The 23,987-nt window shown below is 40.9% G+C and overlaps 1 protein-coding gene and 1 long non-coding RNA gene across 3 annotated transcripts; both read right to left on the bottom strand.

The window, feature by feature from the left end:
* Positions 1–6,089: 6,089 nt before the first annotated feature.
* On the bottom strand, positions 6,090–23,724 carry LOC143538921 (high-affinity nitrate transporter 2.1-like). Its single transcript, XM_077032363.1, has 3 exons — positions 22,603–23,724; positions 22,386–22,501; positions 6,090–6,854 (listed from the first exon to the last, which is right to left on the bottom strand). The coding sequence occupies exons 1-3, from the start codon at positions 23,674–23,676 to the stop codon at positions 6,746–6,748; spliced, it is 1,299 nt and encodes a 432-aa protein (XP_076888478.1). The 5' UTR covers positions 23,677–23,724; the 3' UTR covers positions 6,090–6,745.
* On the bottom strand, positions 19,714–21,426 carry LOC143538920 (uncharacterized). Of its 2 annotated transcripts, none has more exons than XR_013136336.1 (3): positions 20,831–21,426; positions 20,639–20,752; positions 19,714–19,997 (listed from the first exon to the last, which is right to left on the bottom strand). It is a non-coding gene; the product is annotated as an uncharacterized LOC143538920 (long non-coding RNA). The 2 variants fall into 2 exon arrangements; XR_013136337.1 differs by having other exon boundaries at positions 20,665–20,752.
* Positions 23,725–23,987: the final 263 nt, after the last annotated feature.

Genomic DNA, 23,987 nt, shown 5'->3' with positions numbered 1-23,987 from the left:
ACAATCACAAATCATATTTAAGTTACTTGAAAATGTTGTTGATTGAAGGTGAACCACGGGTTGGCCGGAATCAAACTTGGACGGGCAAAACGAGATTACAGCGGGTAGGTTAGATTAGTTTGATGTTAGGAACAAGTTTAGGTGAAGATTAGAAGCCTATTTATAAGATCAATTGGAGCGTATAATGTTAAATGCGAGTTATTAAGATTTTAAGTATAATCCGATGAGTGGACGATTAATACGAGTTAATTTGGTTGTTAATGACGAAATAAATCATGTATTAATGCTTAAGATAAATGGAGAAGTCGTTTGGAATGTTTTAACGTATCAAACGGGGGTTAAAGATGTGATTGTTGGACTTTTTGGCGCCGTTTCCAGCCGCCGGATTGTTCCGCCGTAAAGACGGGGAAGGGGCTAGGTTTTTTTATTATATATGATTTTTATATTATAATTTAAATAACTTACACAATAGCCCCTCTATTTTCAAGCTCTTTATAAAAATAATTTAACTTTAATTTACATAATAAACCTTGTACTTTTAAGTGTTATAAGAAGTTATAAACTTATATATTTAGCATATTATACCTGATAGTTTGCGAAATCGTTTAATTAAGGACTTAAATAATCGTAAATCACCGTGATTAAATTATAATTGATAAACGACAAATGAAAATATAATCTACATGAAACAACACTTGAGATATATATTTATATTTATACAAACATTTATAAATAAAGAAAAACCGAAAATTTAAAACGGGTCGGATTTTTGAATTTGAAAAGTAACAAATGTTACAAAACCCTACCCTTAACCCAACAAATCCCTTACCAAACCCAAAACATAACAATACCCATCCAAACTACAACTCAACCTACACATTCCTTAACACCACCCTCAACCCAAATCCTAACCCCAAAGCCTCTGTCAAGTGGTAAGTATAAAAAGGATCTAGTGTACATGAATCCTATCTTAGATAGGATCTTGGCACCGGAATCCAATGTGAAACATGCGGATCGGGAGAAAGTGATGCTAGATTTTGTGAAAGAACAAAAGAAGAAGATGGTGGATTCGGAGAAGGAGAAGGCGGTGTTGGTTGAAATAATGGAGAAAGAAACGGATGCTAATAGAGCTCTCATTGCTAATCAACAAAGGTTGATTGAGATTCTCTAGAAGCGGGTTGACGGTCAACAAACCTCCTTGAACAATCAATCGCTGACCCTAGCTGAACGCCATGATGAAATAGTGAGACTGAAGTCAAGAATTGTATTTCTTGAAATGACCCCCCGTCCTCCTCCCACATTGAATCAAGTATGAGAAGCGATTGGAGTTCATAGGTCGACAGGTTATTGTGTGACAACGAAAGGTTGAAATCAAGGATTGTCTTCCTTGAAAACAATCAAGGGTCCTTAGACAGGTCAAAGATCAAGATGCTAACCTAAAATAGAAGAATAGAGCCGACTAAACAAGGCTCATATCAAGATCAATAAAGACCCAGTCAAGAAGTGCAACTCTACATCTGATTTTATGAAGATGTCATATGATACCATTTATGATCTGAAGGATTGATTGAAGACCGTCTTTGGAAGTTGGGTGAATTCCGATGACGAGGGTGGTGGTGTGAAGAGAAAGAAAAGACAGTATGCTAGGACTGATCTTGTGATTGGTGGAAGTGGTGTTAGTGTTGTTGGAAGTGGTGCTGGGGGTAATGGTGTTAGTTATGGTGGTAGTGGAGCTGGTGTTGGTGTCACTGGTGGTGACTTAGCAGTGGTTGGCAAGACTGTTGGTGCTGACACAGCTGGTGATGATGAGGAGGAGGAGGGGACGATGAAGAAGGAGAAATAAGAGATATTTTAGAGGAGTCGTGTGATGATGACGAAGACCCTGGTGGAAATAATGACGATGACGATGGAAGTGCTGGTTTTGGTGGTGCCAGTGGAGCATGCAAACAAACTGCTCTACATCATGATATTCCATGTGATGATCCATCTACTGAAGATGCTGCTAAGAAAACAAGAGATCGATATGCGGTTTGGATGAAGACTTCAGGTCTATATTTTAGGTTGATTCTCTTACAGCTACCCAGTCACATGAGAAAGAGAAGACACACGACTCTGACTATGAAGACTACATCAACTGGTTACCAAATCCAGATACTTCAAAACAAGAAGTCAGAGATTTTGATCAAGTTGTTGTTGTTGCTCTTCCAACAAATCATGTGGTTGATGCTGTACCAAAACAAAGAAAAAAGAAGTGGCATTGCTTTAGAAGATAGTGTTTGTTGCAGAAACTATCTGTATCATGATGACTCACTCATCCGATACGCCAAGTGGCATGCCGACAGTGAGTCTTGGGCAATAAGGCGTTAAAATGGCGACATCACCTACATGTGTTACACTAAGATGCATTTGTTGTCTGAACATGACATGAATTTCTTCCGAATGGAAGCTGGTGATTGATGAGAAAAGGCTTGATGGTTGGTTCAAGTGGTACTTGCACAGAGAGTCAAAGCGGGATTAATCAAACTGGAAGCTCAACAAGGGAAGGACCTACCTGCATCCGACTGAGATCGATCCAGTTATCGACAAAGGAAGAAAGGCATGGAGATACAAAATGCCTACGGAGGGTCATGAAATTGATCCAGTTACACGCAACATGCTTTATGATTTCCTCTTCTAGGAAATTGATAATGATACTAGTGAAGCAGTCATACGTTGCAAGTCCATGCATCCACTTCGTGTATTTGACGAACACGAGTTAATGGTCTCTGCAACGAAGATTTGTTGAAGTCGTACAAGTCTCCTATGGGTACTCTTGAAGATCATGGGAAGAACAACACATATGCAATAGTTAGGAAGTTCAACAACTTTGTTCGTTACCTTGTTGACAACCAACTATTTGACTATGATTCCCCATTCGAGTACGAGATAGACTGAAGACAGAAGCTACAACAAATACTAAAAGACTAGTGGGAGATTGTAGAGCTCAATTTGTGTATTAAATTCTTTGTATTTGTTCTTTTATTTCACGATGTATTTGTTAGCTTTTGTAAAATCTTATATGTTTGGGCTTGGCCCTTTGTAAACAAAGTCCATTGGGTCGTTATAATGAATGAGAAGCATGGCATGGTTTCACTATAACTAGTGAAGCATGCCCATGCATTCCATAAGCTTTTGCAAATACTACCAACTCTCACCTACGTTCTCTAACCTTATCTTTCTTTCTACTTTCGACAATAACCAAAACACAAAGCAAGATCCAAGATCTTGGTTGTTTGTGATTGATTTCAGCTAGCTCACAAGTGAGATTGATTTAAAAACTTGTTGTTTGATCCCGTCTTTAAAACCTACACTACCTAAAATCAGGATATGGAAAATGATAAGTTAGATGAGGAATTGAAAAGCTGTTTTCATTTTGAACGACTAAATATTTGTACGCTGTGGTGTTTGAACACCTGAGCTTCTATTTAACACCCTAACCACCTTACCACCCAACCAAAGTGGGAATGACAATTGTAAAGATGCTTTAATGTTGTTGTAAAGATGCTAATATATTATTTTAAATGTAAATGATATATATTTTTGGGTGCTAATTAATATATTTTGTTGATTGCATGCTTTTAATTATGTACCTACTGTAACTATATACATCGTTATATATACTTTCAATAAGAGTAACGGTTCAATAACGTTTTCATTAATAAAAAACACCGGTTCACAAAAGTTGTAAAAACATAAAAATACCAGTTGTCTTTTCAATTCGTTGTAAATCCAATTGAAACACCGGTGTCAATCCGTTGTAAAACCATTGGAAGTACGGGCTGTCTTTCCGTTGTTAAACCATTATAAATACGGTTACAAAGCCGTTGCAAGAACATAAATACATTGGTTCGTTAATCGTTGTATTTATAAAGAATACCAGTTTGTAGCTCGTTGTAATCACTTTATTACACTGTGTTGGTTCGTTGTAAATACTTAACAACAACGGTTAACAACACGTTGTATTAGGTTCTTTACACCGCTTAAGAGCCCGTTGTAAATAAAGATTTATAACGGTTACCAGCCCGTTGTTAAGTATAATATACATCGGTTACAACCCGTTTTAATATCTTCTAGGATATACACCGATTTTGGAATCATTTTAATTCTATTTTGCAACGCTTCTTTTAAAATGATTTTGAAACCATTGTGTAAACGCTATTTAACCGTTTTAAAATGATCATTTTTTTACTAGTGTTATCTGAAGTGATATGAAAATAAAGTTTTTTTTGAGTAAATTATAATTTTCTTCCCTAACGCTTGGTCAGTCATGCAAGTTTCATACAAAAGCTTTCTTTTCCTGCTTCTAGACCCTTGAGGTTTCCGAATCTTGTCATTTTCGTCCATGGGATCGATCGGCGCAATTAAGTGATGTTCAGTTCCATCTTTACTATTATAATCCTCAAGGAAATGAAGATCAAGTTGTCATATTAATGACATCACTCACTCTATCTTAATCAGTTAAAATTCTCGTCATATGTCGTCAAACGCTGGGTGGGGGGAATGAGAACTGCGTTATTGTCGGTGGCATTGACTTGACTAATGTGATGGGCAATGATAGCGATAACGATAAGTGTGTCTTGCTCAACAAATAGCTATGTGTAGATTGTGAACCTTATGCTTTGTTATATGCATTATCCAATAGGGGTCATACATTATAGTGTGAAGAGGATGATGTTTTTATTGCTGAAGTTGAAGTCTCTCGTCAAAAATTAAACCTTATTAATTGCCTATGACATATATTCTCCTTAATTGAAAGATACGGGGCCTAGACCAATCAAACATGGGAGGGGCTACATCGAGGAGGGGAACAACAAATGAAGACTTCAAAGATTTCAGTGGAATCATGCTCTACATTATGTTATGGTTTCATATAGATATTCAGAAACTTACTTGGGTAGAAGATCAGCGAGCAGTCATTGAATATTGTGATGAATTGATAGTATCATCATAGGAGGAAAATTGTTGATTGTAGGTTTGAGGATGATATTATCAATTAACCGATCCTTAGAGTTTGCAGTGAATTGAAGATTGTGAAGATAGAGATTTGAATAATTCATGAAGTTTCGCAATGAAGCTAGTTTCGCAGAACTCGCTCTACAAAACTACAACAATACTGTATGCAAACTTGTACGGAAGCATGCGAATCTTCATGACGGAGTTCGCAAATCTGTCAAATTCTTCTTTGTGAATGTTGACGATGGTGTAAGCGAACCTCCATGGATCGATCTCTCCGAAAGTACATGCGTTCTTCAACGACTGGTGGTTCATTTGGTGGACCCATGCTCAAAGGTCTATAAATAGAGAACTAGGTCTCATTGTTAGTGTTAGTCGATTTTGTATTTTGAGCCACCACCCGTGGGAGGGCTCCTCTATGGTGAGACGAAGATATGTAATCGTTATTATAATAAAAGTTGTTTACCCATAGCTTCTTTGTTCTTATCGTTCATATCGTTGTGTTTGCTTGATTGATTGGCTCACAGTTGACCCATCTCCACCACCGTCACTGGAAACAGTCTCGAATCACCATATTCGAGAGTTACACATATATTTTTTTGGTTTATTTAAAATTATACCACCACATTTTTGTTTTAAGTGAAATCAAGGGTCATCCCTCTTCCTTACGCTTTCTACGATAAAGATTCTTTGTACAATAACTCGAAAGTTAATTAGTATAAAAAGAAAAATAAAACTAGTAAATAAATACTTTATTTACCTGTAATTTAAATATGCATGGAGTGAATTTTAAAAATTTACCGTTTTACACACATCATTCTTATATAAATTAATCATATCAATCTTTATCAACGAATTACATATAATTAATTAGAGACAAAAAAGTATACCATTAATAACACTATTGGATGCAGAAATACATATGAAAAACGTTGATTTTATTGTTTAAATAGTTTGAAAAACAACAAAGTTTTTCAGAGCAAAGACTCATAACAGACACTTTGTCAATTCACTGTGGAATTAGACATAATAACCACAACCCCTTGGTTTGTTTGAGCACCCCAATATCGCTATCAAGCATGTTTGTTTGTGAAAAATATGAAACTAGGTTAACATTCTTGATTTTGTATTTTGCTTATTTTGTTACTATCAAATAACCACATTTAATTAAAGAACATATGAAAATTGTATGAAATCAAGCATGGTTGGGAGTGTTTTGCGGTGGTGTTGGAGCCGAAGCCACCTTCCCTCCACGCTCTGATCGACTGTTCTCGGCAAATTTTAGACTTGCTTGGTGCATCCCTTTCTGTTTTTCCTCCTCGGTCCACTCGGAAACATAGTAATGCTCTTCACTGCCTTTTATGATGTCTTGACTAGGAGGAAAAAACATGCTTCCCCATTGTGGGAAGTGAACAAAACTCACTGGAATTGTTACCAACATAATCATGATACCCATGTACGTTAACCCCTTTTCCGTTGAGAAAGATGCGTTCGCAAAGAATATCAATTGGGATAACCCTGATCCAAAGTTCCCGCCAGCCCCAGTCATTCCTGATATGATACCAAGTGATCGTCGAGAGATGAAGGGAATGATGCCGAAGGTGGCACCGCATGCCGCTTGTGCTCCTATGGAGAAGAGCATCATAAAAGTGATGGCTAACGGTAGCGAGTTGACTAAGCCAAGGCATAGGCAACACAAACCACCGGCAGTTTGAAGAAGCCATAGATTCCATAGACGACCTCGCATTCCAAATCACGTTGCCATGTAGTCGGATGTGAAACCTCCGAAGGGACGTGCTAGGAGATTCGCCATTCCAAAGCAAGCCGCAATGATTCCAGCAAGGTGAAGCTTTAGATCAAATCTATAATTATAAACAATTTTAAACAAAAGTTAGCTCTTTTACATACTGTTACAGTCTTAATTATGAGAGTTTTAGTTTGAAGGACTAGTCTTTTTGTTTAACCTCATTCAATTTTTTTTAAAGTTACTCATATTTATAAAATTTCTAATGTCACGAAAGTTTTTTATAACTCAAAAAGTTAGTTAAAATTAAATGAATATTATAATTAGAACATATATAAATCTTATTGTTGAATTAATAACTATTTGTTTCAAACTAGCATTGTTACCGCGCGTTGCGGCGGTGTATTTTGTGTTCGGTTTTAGATTATAGCAGTTGCCAATAATATTTGCTACATACAAAAGTCAATCAAACTCGGCCACTTTTACAACATTGGTTATCTTTATTTCAATGCGAAGTGAAAGATGACTAAAGACTCTCATCATACCAAAACCACGCATCATAATATTCACACACCTCTGCACAATCACCATCACCGTCATTAACATATGTAACAGAATGGTGCTTTTTGTGATGACTTACCCGATGAAAGAAGAATGTAAAACAAAAGGAGATGTAGACATAGCTATCTCTAATTGATCTCTTTTATAGAAACAAAACAATAACTTTATCTTAATACATAAACCTTGTAAAGAATTTTTAGATATTTTTTTGTTGAAACGTGAGCCTGCACATCATAATTATAATCATAAAACAATTTGATATAAAACAAACAAATCATACCGTCCATTAGAGAATATATACATACTAACATATATTGTTTATAACACTTCGGTTACAAAGTTACAAAGAATTGCATCCATTTGTGTTAAAAAACTGCAGATCAAATTCATTTAATGCAAATCGTGATAACATGAACATTCCTGAATTAGTAAAACCATACAAAGAACCGAAACTAAACTCAAAATCCAAAACCACGCAATAGAATGAAACCATGTTTAGATCATTTTATTGAGATTGCACATTTGGAATCCCTCATCAGCATATTAAAGATTCACACGGTATACAAACTCTAAACACTAACCTAATTTTTTGTTGATTAATTTGATACGCCAAAGCAACAAATTAATATTTTTATGGTATGATTGAGTAATGAATTGTGTCGAAAATGTACACACAGGCTACCTGTGCCGATGCAATTCTATACCATTTTAGTCATGTTATGCACAAATTTATGGAGGTTATGTAATGATTTGGACACAAATAACATAATTTGCAAAAATATTAGATTGAAAATAACATCATATTCATACGATTAATCACATAACAATATTACGTATTAATCATAAAACAGAAAGATTCATACGATTAATCATTACATGAAAGAGGGGAAAAGAGATACGATTCACGGTTGTAATTGGCGTAAGGACTGGTAATGTTTATATAGTGAATCAATCGTCACCTTCTCTCTTGATGAAACGACGCGATGGTTGCTAGAAACCGCCATACTCGTCGTTTTGTAAATTGTGAACGGCAGTTAATTAAAGGCATAAAGGAAACCAACACCAACCACCATAACCCTTAAGCTTTCATGATAAAAACCACCGCATGACATTAACGTCATGCCCTCCCTCTTTTACCTTTTCAGTTTCCATTATTTTGTACTCCGTATTGTTATAAAATTAAACCAACCGATACGTTTTCCGCCAATCGATGCCACTTAACGTCGGAACTACAAAAGCAACGTAACGGAAACCGCCTCCGCCGTTAGTACTCCTCATGGAGAAGATGGTTGCAGGGATAAAAATCTTATATATATGTTAACGAAAACCGCCGCTTAACCGGAAACCGCATCCGCCGTTAGTACTCCTCATGGAGAAGTTAACGGAATGCCTCTATTTATACTATTGCTTGCACCGATTCAAAAAGACGTGTCGGTTAAGAAACAGGGCGGCAGTTATGGTAGTTATCAAATTGAAACTGTTAATTAGAGATTTTATTTCAAATAAAATGATTCAATTACAATAAAGAGACAGGTAAACGGACAATAAGTTATCAAATTAATAAAGAAGTTGTTATACATAATTATAATAGAGATAATTTTTTAATAAATATATGTTATTTTGTTAGAAAGTTTGAAAAAGGGTTGCATGAATTGTAAATGTAATTGCAAAGAGTTATGACGGTGGTTGTAACCGTCGCGTCCATACTTTTAATTTAATTAAATATTATTAATTTAAAAAAGGTTAATAATAATAAAGTTGTGTAATTAAAATTTAATAATAATTAATGTGACAATTGATATAGATGACGGCACGCAGTGGTTAAAAAGTTATGATATTGTATTATATACTAGGTTATAAACCCGTGTGGTACACGGGATTGCGTACAAAAAAGGTTAACTTAACAACACCAATTATGTATAAATTACGTTGGCAAAAACAAACTATCAACAAACTTGAAATTAGCAAAATGCAAAAATGACCGTCGTCGGTGCAAAATAGACATTGCGGGAGAAATGACACCATATCGATCTAATACTATCTACATGCGAAATTAACGAATTCAAAACTAAAATGAAAAGGAAAATACATTGTATAAATAGTTAATCGAAACCATATCTCAAATATCACTACCCCTATATTTGTTTTTGGTAATGAATGTCTTCCCTAGTTAACAAAGTCGATTTTATCAATATTTTGATCTATATATGTTAGTTAAAGAATGTTGAGTCATATATTAAATAAAAAAAGTGAACTCTTCTCGCAAGACATTTATAAAAAAGAACAATTGGGTGATGTTAAAGTTTTTTAAAAGACTTTAATTTTGCTTAGTGAAGAGGTATGTCCCAGCAGAGCCCAGTTGGACCCGCAAGACTCACCTTGAAGATAGACGTCTGCGCAGAAACCAACTGGATCCGCAGGACCCACCATGCTCAGAGACGTGACGTCCTTACGCGCAGTACGCAAGCTGTTCCCGCAGGAAATGCCTCCCAATGGTGAAGGACTCTGCCTGTTCCCGCAGCTGCGGATACAAGCCATCAGGGAAGGCCACCCGCGCAGCAAGGCTACACGCACAAGGCACTTAGCTCTCAATCATTCAGTTGTCACCTGAAGGAATGAGCAAAGCCGGGAACAATCCCGCACAAAGGCGGGAGGGGGAATACTCCCGCCCAGCTAAGCCAGTCCGTACGATACGGGAAGATCTTCTGTACTGTACCTGACGAGGTATGGGCAAAAGATCTGACCAAAGATACGACAGCTTATTGACAACAGTATGGCGAGCAGCATGCTCTTGTACTGTATGTCACTATTAGCCGCTGCCTACTCACCAACTCCTGTCATACCACGTGCATAGCCGGCAGTTGGTGGAAAAGGAATAGTACACAGCAGGCCTAGTCACTGTCAGCCGCTGCCTACCCACCAACTACCAGCAGGGCACGTGCGTAGGCCACAGTTGGTAGAACAGGAATACTATTCAGCCGGCCACACCTCCTTGGAAACCTACATTCGGCTATAAATACCCCAAATGGTATGATCATCTCATCTTATCATATTATCATCATATACTATCTCGTATTACATATTATACCTGATATCTGCTCTAGCAATCTCTTAATATACATTTATATTTAAAGAGCAATCTAGTCTGATTCTCACGCCGGAGGGTGGTTACAAGGAGGAACCCCCCCCCCCTTCTCAGTGACAAGCTCACGGTCTGTTTTGCAGGTTATCAGAAGAACCATCTTTGCCGGGTCCAACCCCTCGTGGGAAACATCTATTCAACCCCCAGGTTACCCGTAATCTGCCCGGGGTCCGGTTAGTGTTTCTTCATTGGCGCCATCCGTGCATAAAAGCTAGAACTTCATTTCTTTTCAGTTTTTTCAAACTTCTGGAAAGATGGTTAAAGAAACTCCGGTAACCACAACCCCAGCTACTGGGGGGAATACCGGCGACTACACAGTTTTTACAAACACTACCCCGGTTACCCAAGCCGGGGCAAGTGCAGTAAATTTTACGAACACTACCCCAGTTACCCAAGCTGGGGCAAGTGCAGTAAATAATCGCTCACTGGGATTCACCGATACCCAGTTAGAGAGACAACGAACAAGGCTCCCCCGCCAAACACTCGACGAAGTTAAGGCATGGGCGGAGGTACGTCAGAAGGAATTCCAAGCTGAGTTGGACGAACGCTTGCGTTCCGTCCAACAGGCTGACGAATTTGGAAGCATTCAACTCAACATGAGTAGTGAGTGCGAATACGCGGAGGAATCCGACACCGACGCGAACCCTCGCCATAGGGCAAAAGGGAAGCGTAAGGAAACGGACTCCCAACCGAGAAGGCGTTTTGGAGAAGCCTTCAAACCAAAAAACACAGGTGGAAATCCACGTGACTTCTCCAAAACATTCAGACCAACTGTGGCAAATGCGGGAACGTCCAAATTTGCAAGGGACATTGCGGAAGCAATCGCCCCAAAAAGTGCCAAACAGATGTCCAACATAGGCACATATGATGGTATATCTGACCCAGATGATCATTTGAACAGATTCATAGCGGGGGCAACCGTCAGCAATTGGACGGAACCTACGTGGTGTTACATGTTCCAAATGACGCTTGTTGGGCCAGCTAGAGCGTGGTTCGATCGTCTACCGGTCAACCACATCTACGACTGGGCAGACTTCCAACAGAAGTTTAGCCAACACTTCAGCCAACAACGAAAGTATACCGAAGAGCAATGGACAATCCTCAAATGCATTCGAGAGGAAGATGAATCTTTGCCAGACTTCATCACTCGCTTCAACTCAAAGAAGCTAAGTCTGGGTAACATTAGCGAAGATCTTGTTCGCGCTGCTTTTATTCAGGGCGCGAACGACCCAGAGCTCATCCGCACCTTAACGGGTAAAGATGGCATGCCATTCACATGGGATGCCATCATGACAGCATCTAAACGCTTTGCGGAAACGGAGAAGCAACTGGGTAGAGATCTCCCACAGAGCACAAACCTCTACACCCAGAAAACAAGAGAAGACAACGTCCTTACCGCCCGATTAAACAAAAAGCGGAAGCTAGGCATTTGGCAGTAAAGGGTAAACTTTGACACCTCATCCGGCTTGCAACATCGGTTAGGCGGAAGGGATAACGTACGGTCGAACCAGAACTCCAGATGGACGCCACTCACCAAAAGCGTCACCGAGATATTCGCCACTGAGGAGCTCCCATGGCCAAAGGCTCCAATAATCCGACATCGTCCCAATGCTGATCGGAGCAAATACTGTGACTTTCACAGGACAAAAGGCCACAACACTGAAGAATGCACAGACGTAAAGGACATGGTCGAAGCATTTGTCAGAGATGGGACGCTCGCGCACCTCGTGGCGCAATGAACGCTGAGCAGGCTGATGCGTGTAGAACCCCAGTTGGGGAAAACACGAATAAAATTGCAGCTTCAATGTTGGAGACTACATACTGCGCAAACAACGAGATCCCGAACCAGGTGCATATCGGCTCGATGGCACTCCCATCCCAACAACAGGGAAGGGAGCTCAATTACACAGTTTGCATGTAGATCAATTCCAAATTTGTAAAGAAAAGGCCCAGAGCCACTTCTAATGGAAATGATTCTCCTTAGAACATCGACGCTGATGATTTTACATTTATACTTTATGAACTATCAACACTGATGCCAGTTTTCACCGCATACATAAGTGTGAAAGTCGTTGCGTGGGGAAGGCGGCAAAACCCGCATAAACCCAAAAAACGGCAAACCTTCACGCAGGTCAGTTGAAGGGTAAAGTTCAGTCATCCCACTAAATGAAAGTGCCGGCCTATCCGCATGAATCATGATAGAGGAAACTGAACACTAACCTATTAACAACCGCGCGTCGAACGGTTAATTTATTCAACACGGATATGCCGGTTTTCACCGCATAATTACGTGGAAAGTCGTTGCGTGGGGAAGGCGGCAAAACCCGCATAAACCCAAAAAACGGCAAACCTTCACGCAGGTCAGTTGAAGGGTAAAGTTCAGTCATCCCACTAAATGAAAGTGCCGGTCTATCCGCATGAATCATGATAGAGGAAACTGAACACTAACCTATTAACAACCGCGCGTCGAACGGTTAATTTATTCAACACGGATATGCCGGTTTTCACCGCATAATTACGTGGAAAGTCGTTGCGTGGGGAAGGCGGCAAAACCCGCATAAACCCAAAAAACGGCAAACCTTCACGCAGGTCAGTCATAGGTAAACTTTGATCAACTAAATGAAAGTGCCGGTCCTAACAGTACAAATCATGAGAGGAAACCGAACATATTGACAACCGCGCGTCGAACGGTTAACTTATTCAAAACAGAGAATTTCTAACAAAAGGATGAGGAAAACCTACACGCAGGATAGATGTAGGTAAAGTTTAGCCATCCTACTAAGTGCAAGTGACGGTCCTACCCGCACAATCACGAAAGAGGAAGCAAAACTTCAACCTATTATCTACCACGTTCAAAGGTTAACTTATTCTAAACACTTAGAAATTTCAAAAAGGATGAGGAAAACCTACACGCAGGTCAGATGTAGGTAAAGTTTAGCCATCCTACTAAGTGCAAGTGACGGTCCTACCCGCACAATCACGAAAGAGGAAGCAAAACTTCAACCTATTATATACCACGTTCAAAGGTTAACTTATTCTAAACACTTGGAAAATTGCTAATTTAAACTAAAGTATGCAAGTCATATAACGTTTATAAAGCAAGGAATCCAGTGAAAGTAGCGGTCTTACCCGCACAAAGATTTATATTTCATAATATTCATTACAAGAATGGCCGGGTAACTACCCGCCTACAAGAATATAAATCTATACAAGCTAAATCTATCCTAGCAGTGGGAAGGGATCTTCAGGATCAAGCTTCAGGGCCACTTCCACTTGGACCAGCACCATCAGTAGAGCGTGGCAGTTCAAGGAAAGCTTTAAGGATAGCTAGCCCATCATCAGCAGCAGCAACTTCGTTTACCTTCTCCACCACCGGATGCGGGAAGGCGGCATACTGATTCACTGCTTGGTCGTATACAGCTTCAGTATCTACATCAAATAAAGGGAAGTTGGAAGGCGGGATGCCTTTCTCAACGAACCCTAGACCAAGCAGGAAACCGGCCTTTTCCCCATCCTCATGAGAAGCGTTGAGGGCTGCGCTCATAGCATCGTCATAAGACGTCTCCGTGAAGACTCGATGCACAACCTACAAAAAAAAAATATATATACAAGTATCAGAACCTTTTCTATTTACAAAGAAAAGCGTGAAGACATGAAGCTAAACATACCTGAGACAACGCTTCTCGAAGAAGCCATTCCTTGGCAACCAGAGCCTCCTGGAGGGCAGCTTGAGCTTCGTTACGGGCGCGTTCGGCTTCATTTTTGTTGAGGTTGGCAAGCAACACTTCTTTAGCCGCAGCCTCTTCGACGCCCTTTAGCTTCCGCTCAGTGTGGTCAAGCACCCCCCTCTGGTCCAAGATCTCTTGGAGCTTTTTGGCGTCTTCCATCGCCAAAGCATCATGAGCCTGCTGGAGAGCCTCTAATTTGGCTTTAAGCTCTTCATTCTCCACGCGTAGAGGCTCAGCAACAGCTTCAGCCTTGGTGGCCCTTTCAGTTGCGTTCCTAGCAGTTTCCTTAGCCAGCCGAAGCTGTTCGTTAACAGCTTGGGCAGCCTTGGAACGGGCCTCAAGACGGGCCTGAACCTCAACTTCAAGGGCCTTGAACGCCTTCTCCTTCTCCGCAGCCGCGGCGGAGAGCCTCCTATTCTCCTCCCGGACAGCCCGCGCCTGAGCTACTTCTTGAATGCGAGCTGCTTTTAACTTGTCGTTTTCACGACAAAGCAGCTCGACGCGCGGCTGCATCCGGGCCAGGAGAACCCGAAGCTCATTGGTTAGCCTACCCTCCTGGTAGCTAGCCATGGCTTCCCCCAACGCACCACTGGGAGCTGCGTGACGAGCCCACTCCACGCACTCCACAGGTGTGCGAAGGGTTGTTCCTCGGCGGATGTTCCATCGTGGAACATACTCTTCATTGGAATCCGACACTGCAAAAAACATAAAGCAGTTAGGAAAAGATGATAAAAATATGAAAAGGGCCAAAAGAACCCTACGCACCTGTAGGGTCAACAACAGGCCGATAGCCGCCAAACCCATCACCTGAACCCAAGGGAAATCCATCCAAGAGGTCAGGCAGATGGGAAGGAGGCAGAGGTTGGCGATAAGCCCCATGCATACCTGAAGGATCGGCCGTCGTTGCCGATGACGGAGGAGGCATGGTAACAGCCGCCGCGGTCGCCGCTGCGGAATCCGCAGCAAAAGTAACCGCCGGCTCAGTGAAAGATGCGGTAAAAATGGCACTGACAGCCGGCGGTGATGTCATCACAGCTGGAACAGTCGGCTCAACGGAGTGAGCAACTGAACCAGCGGAAGCAGGCGCAGGCGCAGCCGCCTGGGTCGTCGCCTCAGGTAGGCTGACCAAGCCTACCGTCATGGGCGGAGGGGTACTCCTCTGCGCTCCACCCTGGAATGCGTCAACATCCACGCCTGCACAAAGAAGATAAGTGTTAATGATGGAAAGCTATGAAGTTAAAAATAAAGTTTGTACTTACGGGTTTTCTTGAGCCTAAAAGTGCGGACAGGCGGGGATGAACCCGATGGAGCTGGCCTCTTCACGCCGCTCACCGTTGTCATCCTGGGCTCTCCGGAGGTGACAGTCGTCGCAGCCTCCGGAGCGGTGGTCTTATCACCACCGGGGTTCCCCGCCACCTCCTCGCTCTCGGCCTCTGAGTCAGACCGAGGCACCGGATCGGCAGTGGAGGCCACCTTCTCCTTCCCCTTCCCGCCGGCAGCCTTCTTCTTCCGCACCAACGGAGGACCATCTGCGGATTCCTCATCAGAACATAAGATTAGAGGAATTCCAGCAGAGGTTTCAACATTGAGGGGTCGAGGGTTGAATAGCGCCTTACCTGGCCGCCTGGCGCTAAGGATCTCGTGGCCTAACGGGTAGACCTCCACGAACCGATCCGCCGTTTGTTCTAGGATGGGCAACTCGTTCTCGTCTAGAGCGCGAGTACCCATCCGAGCGGGACTGTCAGCCTCCCGCGGATACATGAGCGACTGCAAGTCGTTCCCCTCTGAAATAAACAGGAAAGAAGTTAGAAGAGATTCTAAATCAACAAAAAGAAACAGAGCATACCGTAAGGAACAGAGTTCGAACCGTATTCAAGGACGATTGGGATCTTTTGCGCATCCGCATCCTTCCACACCCGGCTCATCCCGAGCATCACCATCCCGGACTCCGCAAACCGGTAAACTGGAGATTGGACTCGGGATATCTTCGAGAACCATTCCGCCTCCTGGTAGTTGGAGGCATGAAGGCTGGGAAGTGCTTGCCCATTCTTGAATTTCATGGCAAGGGGGATGGCGCGAGCGGAGATGTAGAAGAACTCCCGCTTCCACGAGCGAAGACTGCGCTCGGTTGCGCAAATCTTCAAACCCTTAATCCGGGTTATCAGCGTATACCACCCCTGGATGCACCTCCAAGAGTAGAAGGTCATCAGGCGGTCGACATAGGGCTCAATGCCCAGAATCCGGCACACCCACTCGAAGTGGCGAATCTTCGCGATCGCCATCGGGTGCACCTCGGTCAGGTGCACACCGTGCCTCTCCAGGACACGGTACACAAACTTTGTCAAAGGGAACCTAAGATTCCCATAAACAAAGAATGCAGCATATACCCCGATCTTGCCTCTGGGGGTATCATACACCGTCTGATGGGGTTCAGGAAACTCAGGCTCGAGAGACTCGAGCATGAACTTCCTGACGATGTACTGATACAGATCGACAGGCAGAGCACACTGGCACTCGCCAGCAGTACTCTTGTCATCGGCGAACACCCCAGCCTCCTGGGCTGTAGCTTCGAGATCGTGAGAAGACATCTTGCAGATGAAAGAAGAAAACGATTTCAAGAGAATGCTCGACTGAAAAGGTGAGTATTCGCCGGAAATCGTTTTGAAGATGAAGAGAAGAGTGAAAGTGTGGATTACAAAGAACCCTCTCCCCCTTTATATACTAATCGCAATTAATGCGATGAATTTAATGCGGAAGAGAGAGAAATCGAAGGTGCAATGAAACTATGACACGTGGCAAAAAGCAAGCTGGCAACAGCTGTTGAAAGGACGCGTACCATTAATTTCGCGGCCACGCGCCCGAAAAATCGCGCCCACGCGCCTGAAAAAGCGTCTGGAATGACCATGTACTGTCACGTCACCATAACTTCCTACACGTCCTGACACAGTCAGAAGAAACCGTCGCACGACGTTTCAGAGGTTTGGACTGTTCTTATCCTTTCACCAACTCTTCGAATTTCAAAAATTCAAAAAGATTCAAAAGTAAGCGGGAAAATACCCCTTACCTTGGCAACCAAGTAACTATAAGACGGGTGCGGGTACAGTGTTAAGGCAAAACCCTTCACATACCTAGCACCCGCAGGGAATTGACGCCAGGAATACCTTGGCAACCAAGTAACTATAAGACGGGTGCGGGTACAGTGTTAAGGCAAAACCCTTCACATACCTAGCACCCGCAGGGAATTGACGCCAGGAATACCTTGGAAGTAAAGTAACCGTAAGACGAGCGCGGGTACAGTGTCAAGGCAAAACCCTTCACATACCTAGCGCTCCGCAGGGAATTGAAACCAAGAAGGATCTTCTGGGCAATGCTTGCGGAAACGGAAATAACATCCCCGCATAGCGGGAACGTCGAGAACTACATTGTTCGAAGCTCCAGGATGGAATTGGTGGTTTTAACATAATTGATCACTATGTTCAAAACTACCAAAACCTCATGGAGAATCCACACAAGTGGGACTCAACGCTCCTGACTTGCGAGGAGGTTACAGACCTACCCGCATCATACCCAAAGATCAAGCAGGAAAGTCGGGAATTTCTGCAAGTGACATAAGGACTTCCGCGGGAAGAATCCCCATGGAAAACCTTAAATCTAAACCCTTTTCAAAATCCTTTGCTTAAGTCCAAAAGTTCACCTCACTTTATTAAACATTCATGAGAAGAACATTGGACTGGGGGGACTTGAAGGGGTAGGTCCCAGCAGAGCCCAGTTGGACCCGCAAGACTCACCTTGAAGAGAGACGTCTGCGCAGAAACCAACTGGATCCGCAGGACCCACCATGCTCAGAGACGTGACGTCCTTACGCGCAGTACGCAAGCTGTTCCCGCAGGAAATGCCTCCCAATTGTGAAGGACTCTGCCTGTTCCCGCAGCTGCGGATACAAGCCATCAGGGAAGGCCACCCGCGTAGCAAGGCTACACGCACAAGGCACTTAGCTCTCAATCATTCAGTTGTCACCTGAAGGAATGAGCAAAGCCGGGAACAATCCCGCACAAAGGCGGGAGGGGGAATACTCCCGCCCAGCTAAGCCAGTCCGTACGATACGGGAAGATCTTCTGTACTGTACCTGACGAGGTATGGGCAAAAGATCTGACCAAAGATACGACAGCTTATTGACAACAGTATGGCGAGCAGCATGCTCTTGTACTGTATGTCACTATTAGCCGCTGCCTACTCACCAACTTCTGTCATACCACGTGCATAGCCGGCAGTTGGTGGAAAAGGAATAGTACACAGCAGGCCTGGTCACTGTCAGCCGCTGCCTACCCACCAACTACCAGCAGGGCACGTGCGTAGGCCACAGTTGGTAGAACAGGAATACTATTCAGCCGGCCACACCTCCTTGGAAACCTACCTTCGGCTATAAATACCCCAAATGGTATGATCATCTCATCTTATCATATTATCATCATATACTATCTCGTATTACATATTATACCTGATATCTGCTCTAGCAATCTCTTAATATACATTTATATTTAAAGAGCAATCTAGTCTGATTCTCACGCCGGAGGGTGGTCACAAGGAGGAACCCCCCCCCCTTCTCAGTGACAAGCTCACGGTCTGTTTTGCAGGTTATCAGAAGAACCATCTTTGCCGGGTCCAACCCCTCGTGGGAAACATCTATTCAACCCCCAGGTTACCCGTAATCTGCCCGGGGTCCGGTTAGTGTTTCTTCACTTAGTTTACAATCTTTTTCAACTGAAAATTTAGACTTAAATAATTCAAACTTTCATATGTTGATCAATAACTTTGACTTACAACATTCTTACCTCCGCTCTCAACTTTAACCATTATTGAATGGATGCTTGTCTTGTTGGTAATATATAAATATAAACAAATAAAGGAAAGATGGTCATCAAATGGCCATTTATCATGTTATCTCAAATGACCATTTTATTATGTTGACTTTTAACATGTATGATGAATAGAAGGTCTAAAGATGTCTTCTTAACAGCTTTGAGAGCCTTTACACATCATCTAGTTTGAAATAATAAATAGGCTGCATAACAAATTCCATTAGTAAAACTTGGTCATTTGTATATTGTGGGTCAATCTACATGTTGATATTTTGATGTCAATAATAATATTAGATTATAAGTTATATCATATATGCCTATAATCCAAAAAAGAAAAAAAGTGAAAAGAACATTTATTTATCTTCACCAAAATAATAACGATCACAAATAAAATCCACTTAGAACATTTCCACAAGCTCCTTTATCTGCTTCACAGTCCTTCCTATCACCATCACTGATTTGAACCACCTCTACAACAACTATGGAATTAGCATCCAAACTCCACCACATCAAGCTTCGCTCAATATATATGGAATTAAGGAACCTGTTAAACATGTATGCTCCTGCTTACTCTCCTGACCCGTTAAGCAGTTTGGTGATGCAATACCACAGATCAACTGATGCAGTAATGCTATTCAAACAAATCATAGGAATCATAGCAATGTGTTGCAATCCAAACACCACTGCTATACTTTTTTTCGCCATCGTCCCATTAATCCATATGTTTACACGGGTAACTTTGACTATCAACATCCCACGAGCAGCACATACAACGTATCCCAAATTGCTATCACTCCCTTTACCCATGTTCCATGATTATATTTGAATTGGTCTGCCATTCACTTATCTCTTTCATCCAATTACTCATGGCAGAATTTGACTTTATCTTGGGTTCCAATCTAGCCCAATGCACACACTTTAGTCTATAATCAATAGCCACACCTTCACTTATTATCCATTCTTCCCATAACCTAAAAAAAGTATAAACAAATCAGTGCTTAAAACGCATGAAGTAACTATACAACATATCAATGCGCACCAAATTTTTAGGATGCAAGAATTGTTCTCTCTAGCAAAGCTTCCCTAATAGTTTACTATTTTTACCACTCTCTTCTAATCCATGTTATATTCCCAACCATACTTTTCCTATCCTCCACTGTTTCTTTAATTGCCAAATTTAAGTTCTGCCGGTAGAAGATAAAATTTAAAATAATCTTGTGTAAAGCATCCACTAAAAAGCTGATATGACATATAGTCAAATACTGCTTTACATATGACTCAATACATAATGGTATAAAAAAAGCTTGCAGAAACTACAAAATTTAAAACCTTTTTTTGTATCTTTTTCATAAATCAGATAAAGAAGATCCATTAACCTTTAACCTTTTTCTAGTACCTTCGAAATGGTGTCTTTGCTCCCTAAGATGGAAACTTCTAACTCATATTCATCTTCCCTTCGATTATTTGAAACTGAATAATGAACTGAAAAACAAGTGTCTTGATGTTAAAGCGGTTGGGTCTAAACCGACATTATAAGTTATGCCTTAGGTACATGAAGCTTTGAAAAAAAAAGGGTATATTGAAAGAAATAGTTGAAGTATTAGTGTATTACCCATACCGAATCGCTTGATCCATTACCTCAAACGCTTGAAATATATCACCCTTTGCAAACTTTAAGTTATCAACTGCCCATTGTCTGGTCACGCGCAAGGCCTTGTATGTCCACCTAATCTCATATACAAAAAGAAAAAAAAACATTAAAATCAGCTTCATATGCAGAACAAAATGTGATTACAAAAAGTACCTCATCAAATGGGGTTCTTCAAAGATCACGCTCCTCAACAGCAACCACTTAGTAAGATCAGTTACCGGAGAAGAAATGCCTTGGCGAAAGCAAAATCCCGGGTGTATGGTGAAATATTGGTAGAATATCAAGAAAGACACTTGAGAGTAGGGTTGTCACTTTTAAACAACCCTAAACTTAATAAACCTGACTCAAAAGAAATGACTAACCCAAATCCGAACTGAAGTAGTTCGGGTTGGTAGTTGGGTCAAATTTCTGGGGTTAGGTTCAACTCAAATAAACTTTTTGTTTCAAACCCAAATATATTATAGGTATAATATAACTTGTTATGATTCAATAATCAGTTCAAATAAAATTTTTGTAATAAAACTATAGCAAGTATGATAAAAGTAAAAACTGACATAATACCATTGTTTTTTGAATTTCTGACTTAACCCCAAATCCTCAAAAGTTGAACAATCACATAAACCCTAATTTTGCCAATTTGGGTGTAAACCAAATGGATGCTTCTCTTCTCTGCCTTGTAATAGAAAACGATACTGAGAAACTCAAATAATTGGAGCAATTACAATGTAGATATAAAAGAAAATAATGAATTGATACGTGGGATTAGAAGAGAAGAGATCAAACTTACTTGAGAATCAGAAGTAGTTGTGAGAAGGAGAGGTTAGATTAAGGTTAATTACCGGTTGTCTTTCAAAATAATTAGCGATTGAAAGGAAGTATCTATAAGAAAGATGGAGCTAAAATCATGGAAGGAAGAAACCATCTGCTAACTGCACAACTTCTCCTCTTAAAGTAACAGTAAGAAAGCTTGATGGGGAGACATGCCACGTGTCAAAATAGTAGAAAGTGAAAATTAAAGAGAGGAGGATGACACGTATTAAACAAAACTTTGTTTTATTATAGTAGATTATATTTAAAAAGAGTAGGATAAATGCTGGCAATCAACTCTAAATGCAGTAAGATAATTAGCTGAAGTAGAAACATATAGGGAATAAAAATTTAACTATATAATAATATATTGTTTAATCTATTCATTTAAAATAAGATATAATAAAACAGTTCAAAAGTTGGTTAGCATCGGGTATAACTTTCTTTAATTTCTAGGTTTTGTTAATGAATTTACAATTTATGCAAATTTAGATTCATATTTTATAATGATTTTATATTTATTTGATGTTACGATCACTGAAAGTTGAAAAGTCATTACAAAAAAAGCTAAATAGCTAATACATGTTGATTCGTGTAAGGTATTACTTATTTATTTTAATATATATTAGCATTCAATCAACTAATTGATGTATAAACATGTTACTTGCTAGATTATCAATTAATAGTTTGACTCAATTTTATTTATCAAGCAAATATTAACTTTCATCACTTATGTAAAAACCACTTTAAGGTACTATTTAAGCAGTCTTACCACCATTAATCTTGTACAAGTAATTAAAATCCATCACAGCTACAATGTCTACTTTTTTCCATTTTAGTAACAGTTTATTGGGTGAAATGGTGCAGAGAAAATAGAGTTATTTACTAACAGAAACAATACCTATCGTAGAAGTATTCAGCAATCACGTTATCAATTGTCAGCTCAACACCCATGGAGTAACCATAGAGAAGAACAAAGATCCATGTCCGATAGTTTGTCACAGCATACCATAAAACCTGAATGAAAAACATGCGAAAATTTAAAATACGTCGAATTTATGATATGTTATGATATGATACGATACGATACGGGAGTGGTGCAAGAGAAAAAAGTTTACCTTGCCGAATTTATCTTTGGCAACATCACCTTTCTTCTGAAGGGCACCAAGGTTACCATCAGGCAAATCTTGGCCAAGAGTCAACACCAAAATGCCCATAATTACATTAAACCACCCTGGTACGAAAAATGCAATTCTCCAAGCCGTGAACGGTGTCACTCCAGCCTTCTTGATGATCTCGAACAACACCGGCATAAGGAGTTGCGTGGCACCACCCCCCATGTTCCCCCAACCCGCAGCTGTCCCGTTCACCAACCCGATAATCTTGCTGTTAAACATGGTACTCATCCAGTACTGGCACGACACAAACGTAGCTAAGGAGAACCCGATCATGAATCTGACGACTATGTACCCACTAGCATCGCTTACAAAAGACATGCAAAAGACGGTGGGAGCGGACAACATGATGAGGAAGGCGCAACCATAGCGAGGCCCCAACAAGTCACAAACGGCACCCATGGCCAGCCTAGAGAAAATACTACCCGAAACAGACGCCACACCCGCGTTCCCTATGTCGGCTTTGGTGAGGTCCAGGCTGTCCCGGATGATGGGGACAAGTGGAGCGGCCGCGAAGGTGGTGAAGAAAGATATCCAGGAGAGGTGGAATGTTCTCATGTGAGGGTTTGCAAATGAGAAGAGTTTGAACACGGTTGCTTTGTGTTCTGAATCGACAGGTAGGTCGAATTTTGCAGTGCGATCGGTGTGCACCATCGGATAGGCCACCGAGAAGGCCATCACTGCTTCTCTGCCAGTGACTCCATGCATGGAGCTTCCTGGAGAACCTTCAACCGCAGCCATTGTTGTTACTCTCCAATTAAATGATATCTCTCCGGTTTGATTTAATGTTTTTGTTGTTTGCTGATATGTTTTCAGATATTGTGATATATAGGTGAAGTTAATAAGTTTTATAGTACAAGTTGAGGGGATGTTGAAATGGTATAAGAATATTAAATATATATACAAGGGTTGACAAATGAAAGGGTTAAATTTGATAGCTAGTGGACATTCCCAAAAGGCTGTAGATACTTTTTCTAAGGAATCCAATTTGCCGCATACGATGGATAAGAATAGCATTTGGCCTTATCGGATATTCCAAAAGATCTTTACTGCAAATATTCAAGATGTGTTAATAACAACACTTGAAGATAAGATACGATACTAGCTTGACGACTTCTAATTTCGGGTACAGCTATATGTGATTAAGCAACTAAATTTTGGTCAACAATTACACTAGGGGCAAGCCAACACAATAAAAGATTTTTAGTCATCGCATTGCTCTTACTTATCAACTAATATCTTGATGACTAGTTTTGCATCTCATATGCAAGTTTTGTAGTTAGTAAACACTTTTAGTATAAAGTATTTTGATAATACTCTCTAAATTT

The sequence above is a fragment of the Bidens hawaiensis genome, unplaced genomic scaffold (genome assembly GCF_021521415.1).
Source record: "Bidens hawaiensis isolate Kalapana, Puna unplaced genomic scaffold, B.hawaiensis_p1.1 tig00011762_1, whole genome shotgun sequence".
Classification (NCBI taxonomy): Eukaryota; Viridiplantae; Streptophyta; class Magnoliopsida; order Asterales; family Asteraceae; genus Bidens; species Bidens hawaiensis.
This window is presented reverse-complemented; position numbering and strand designations above follow the sequence as displayed.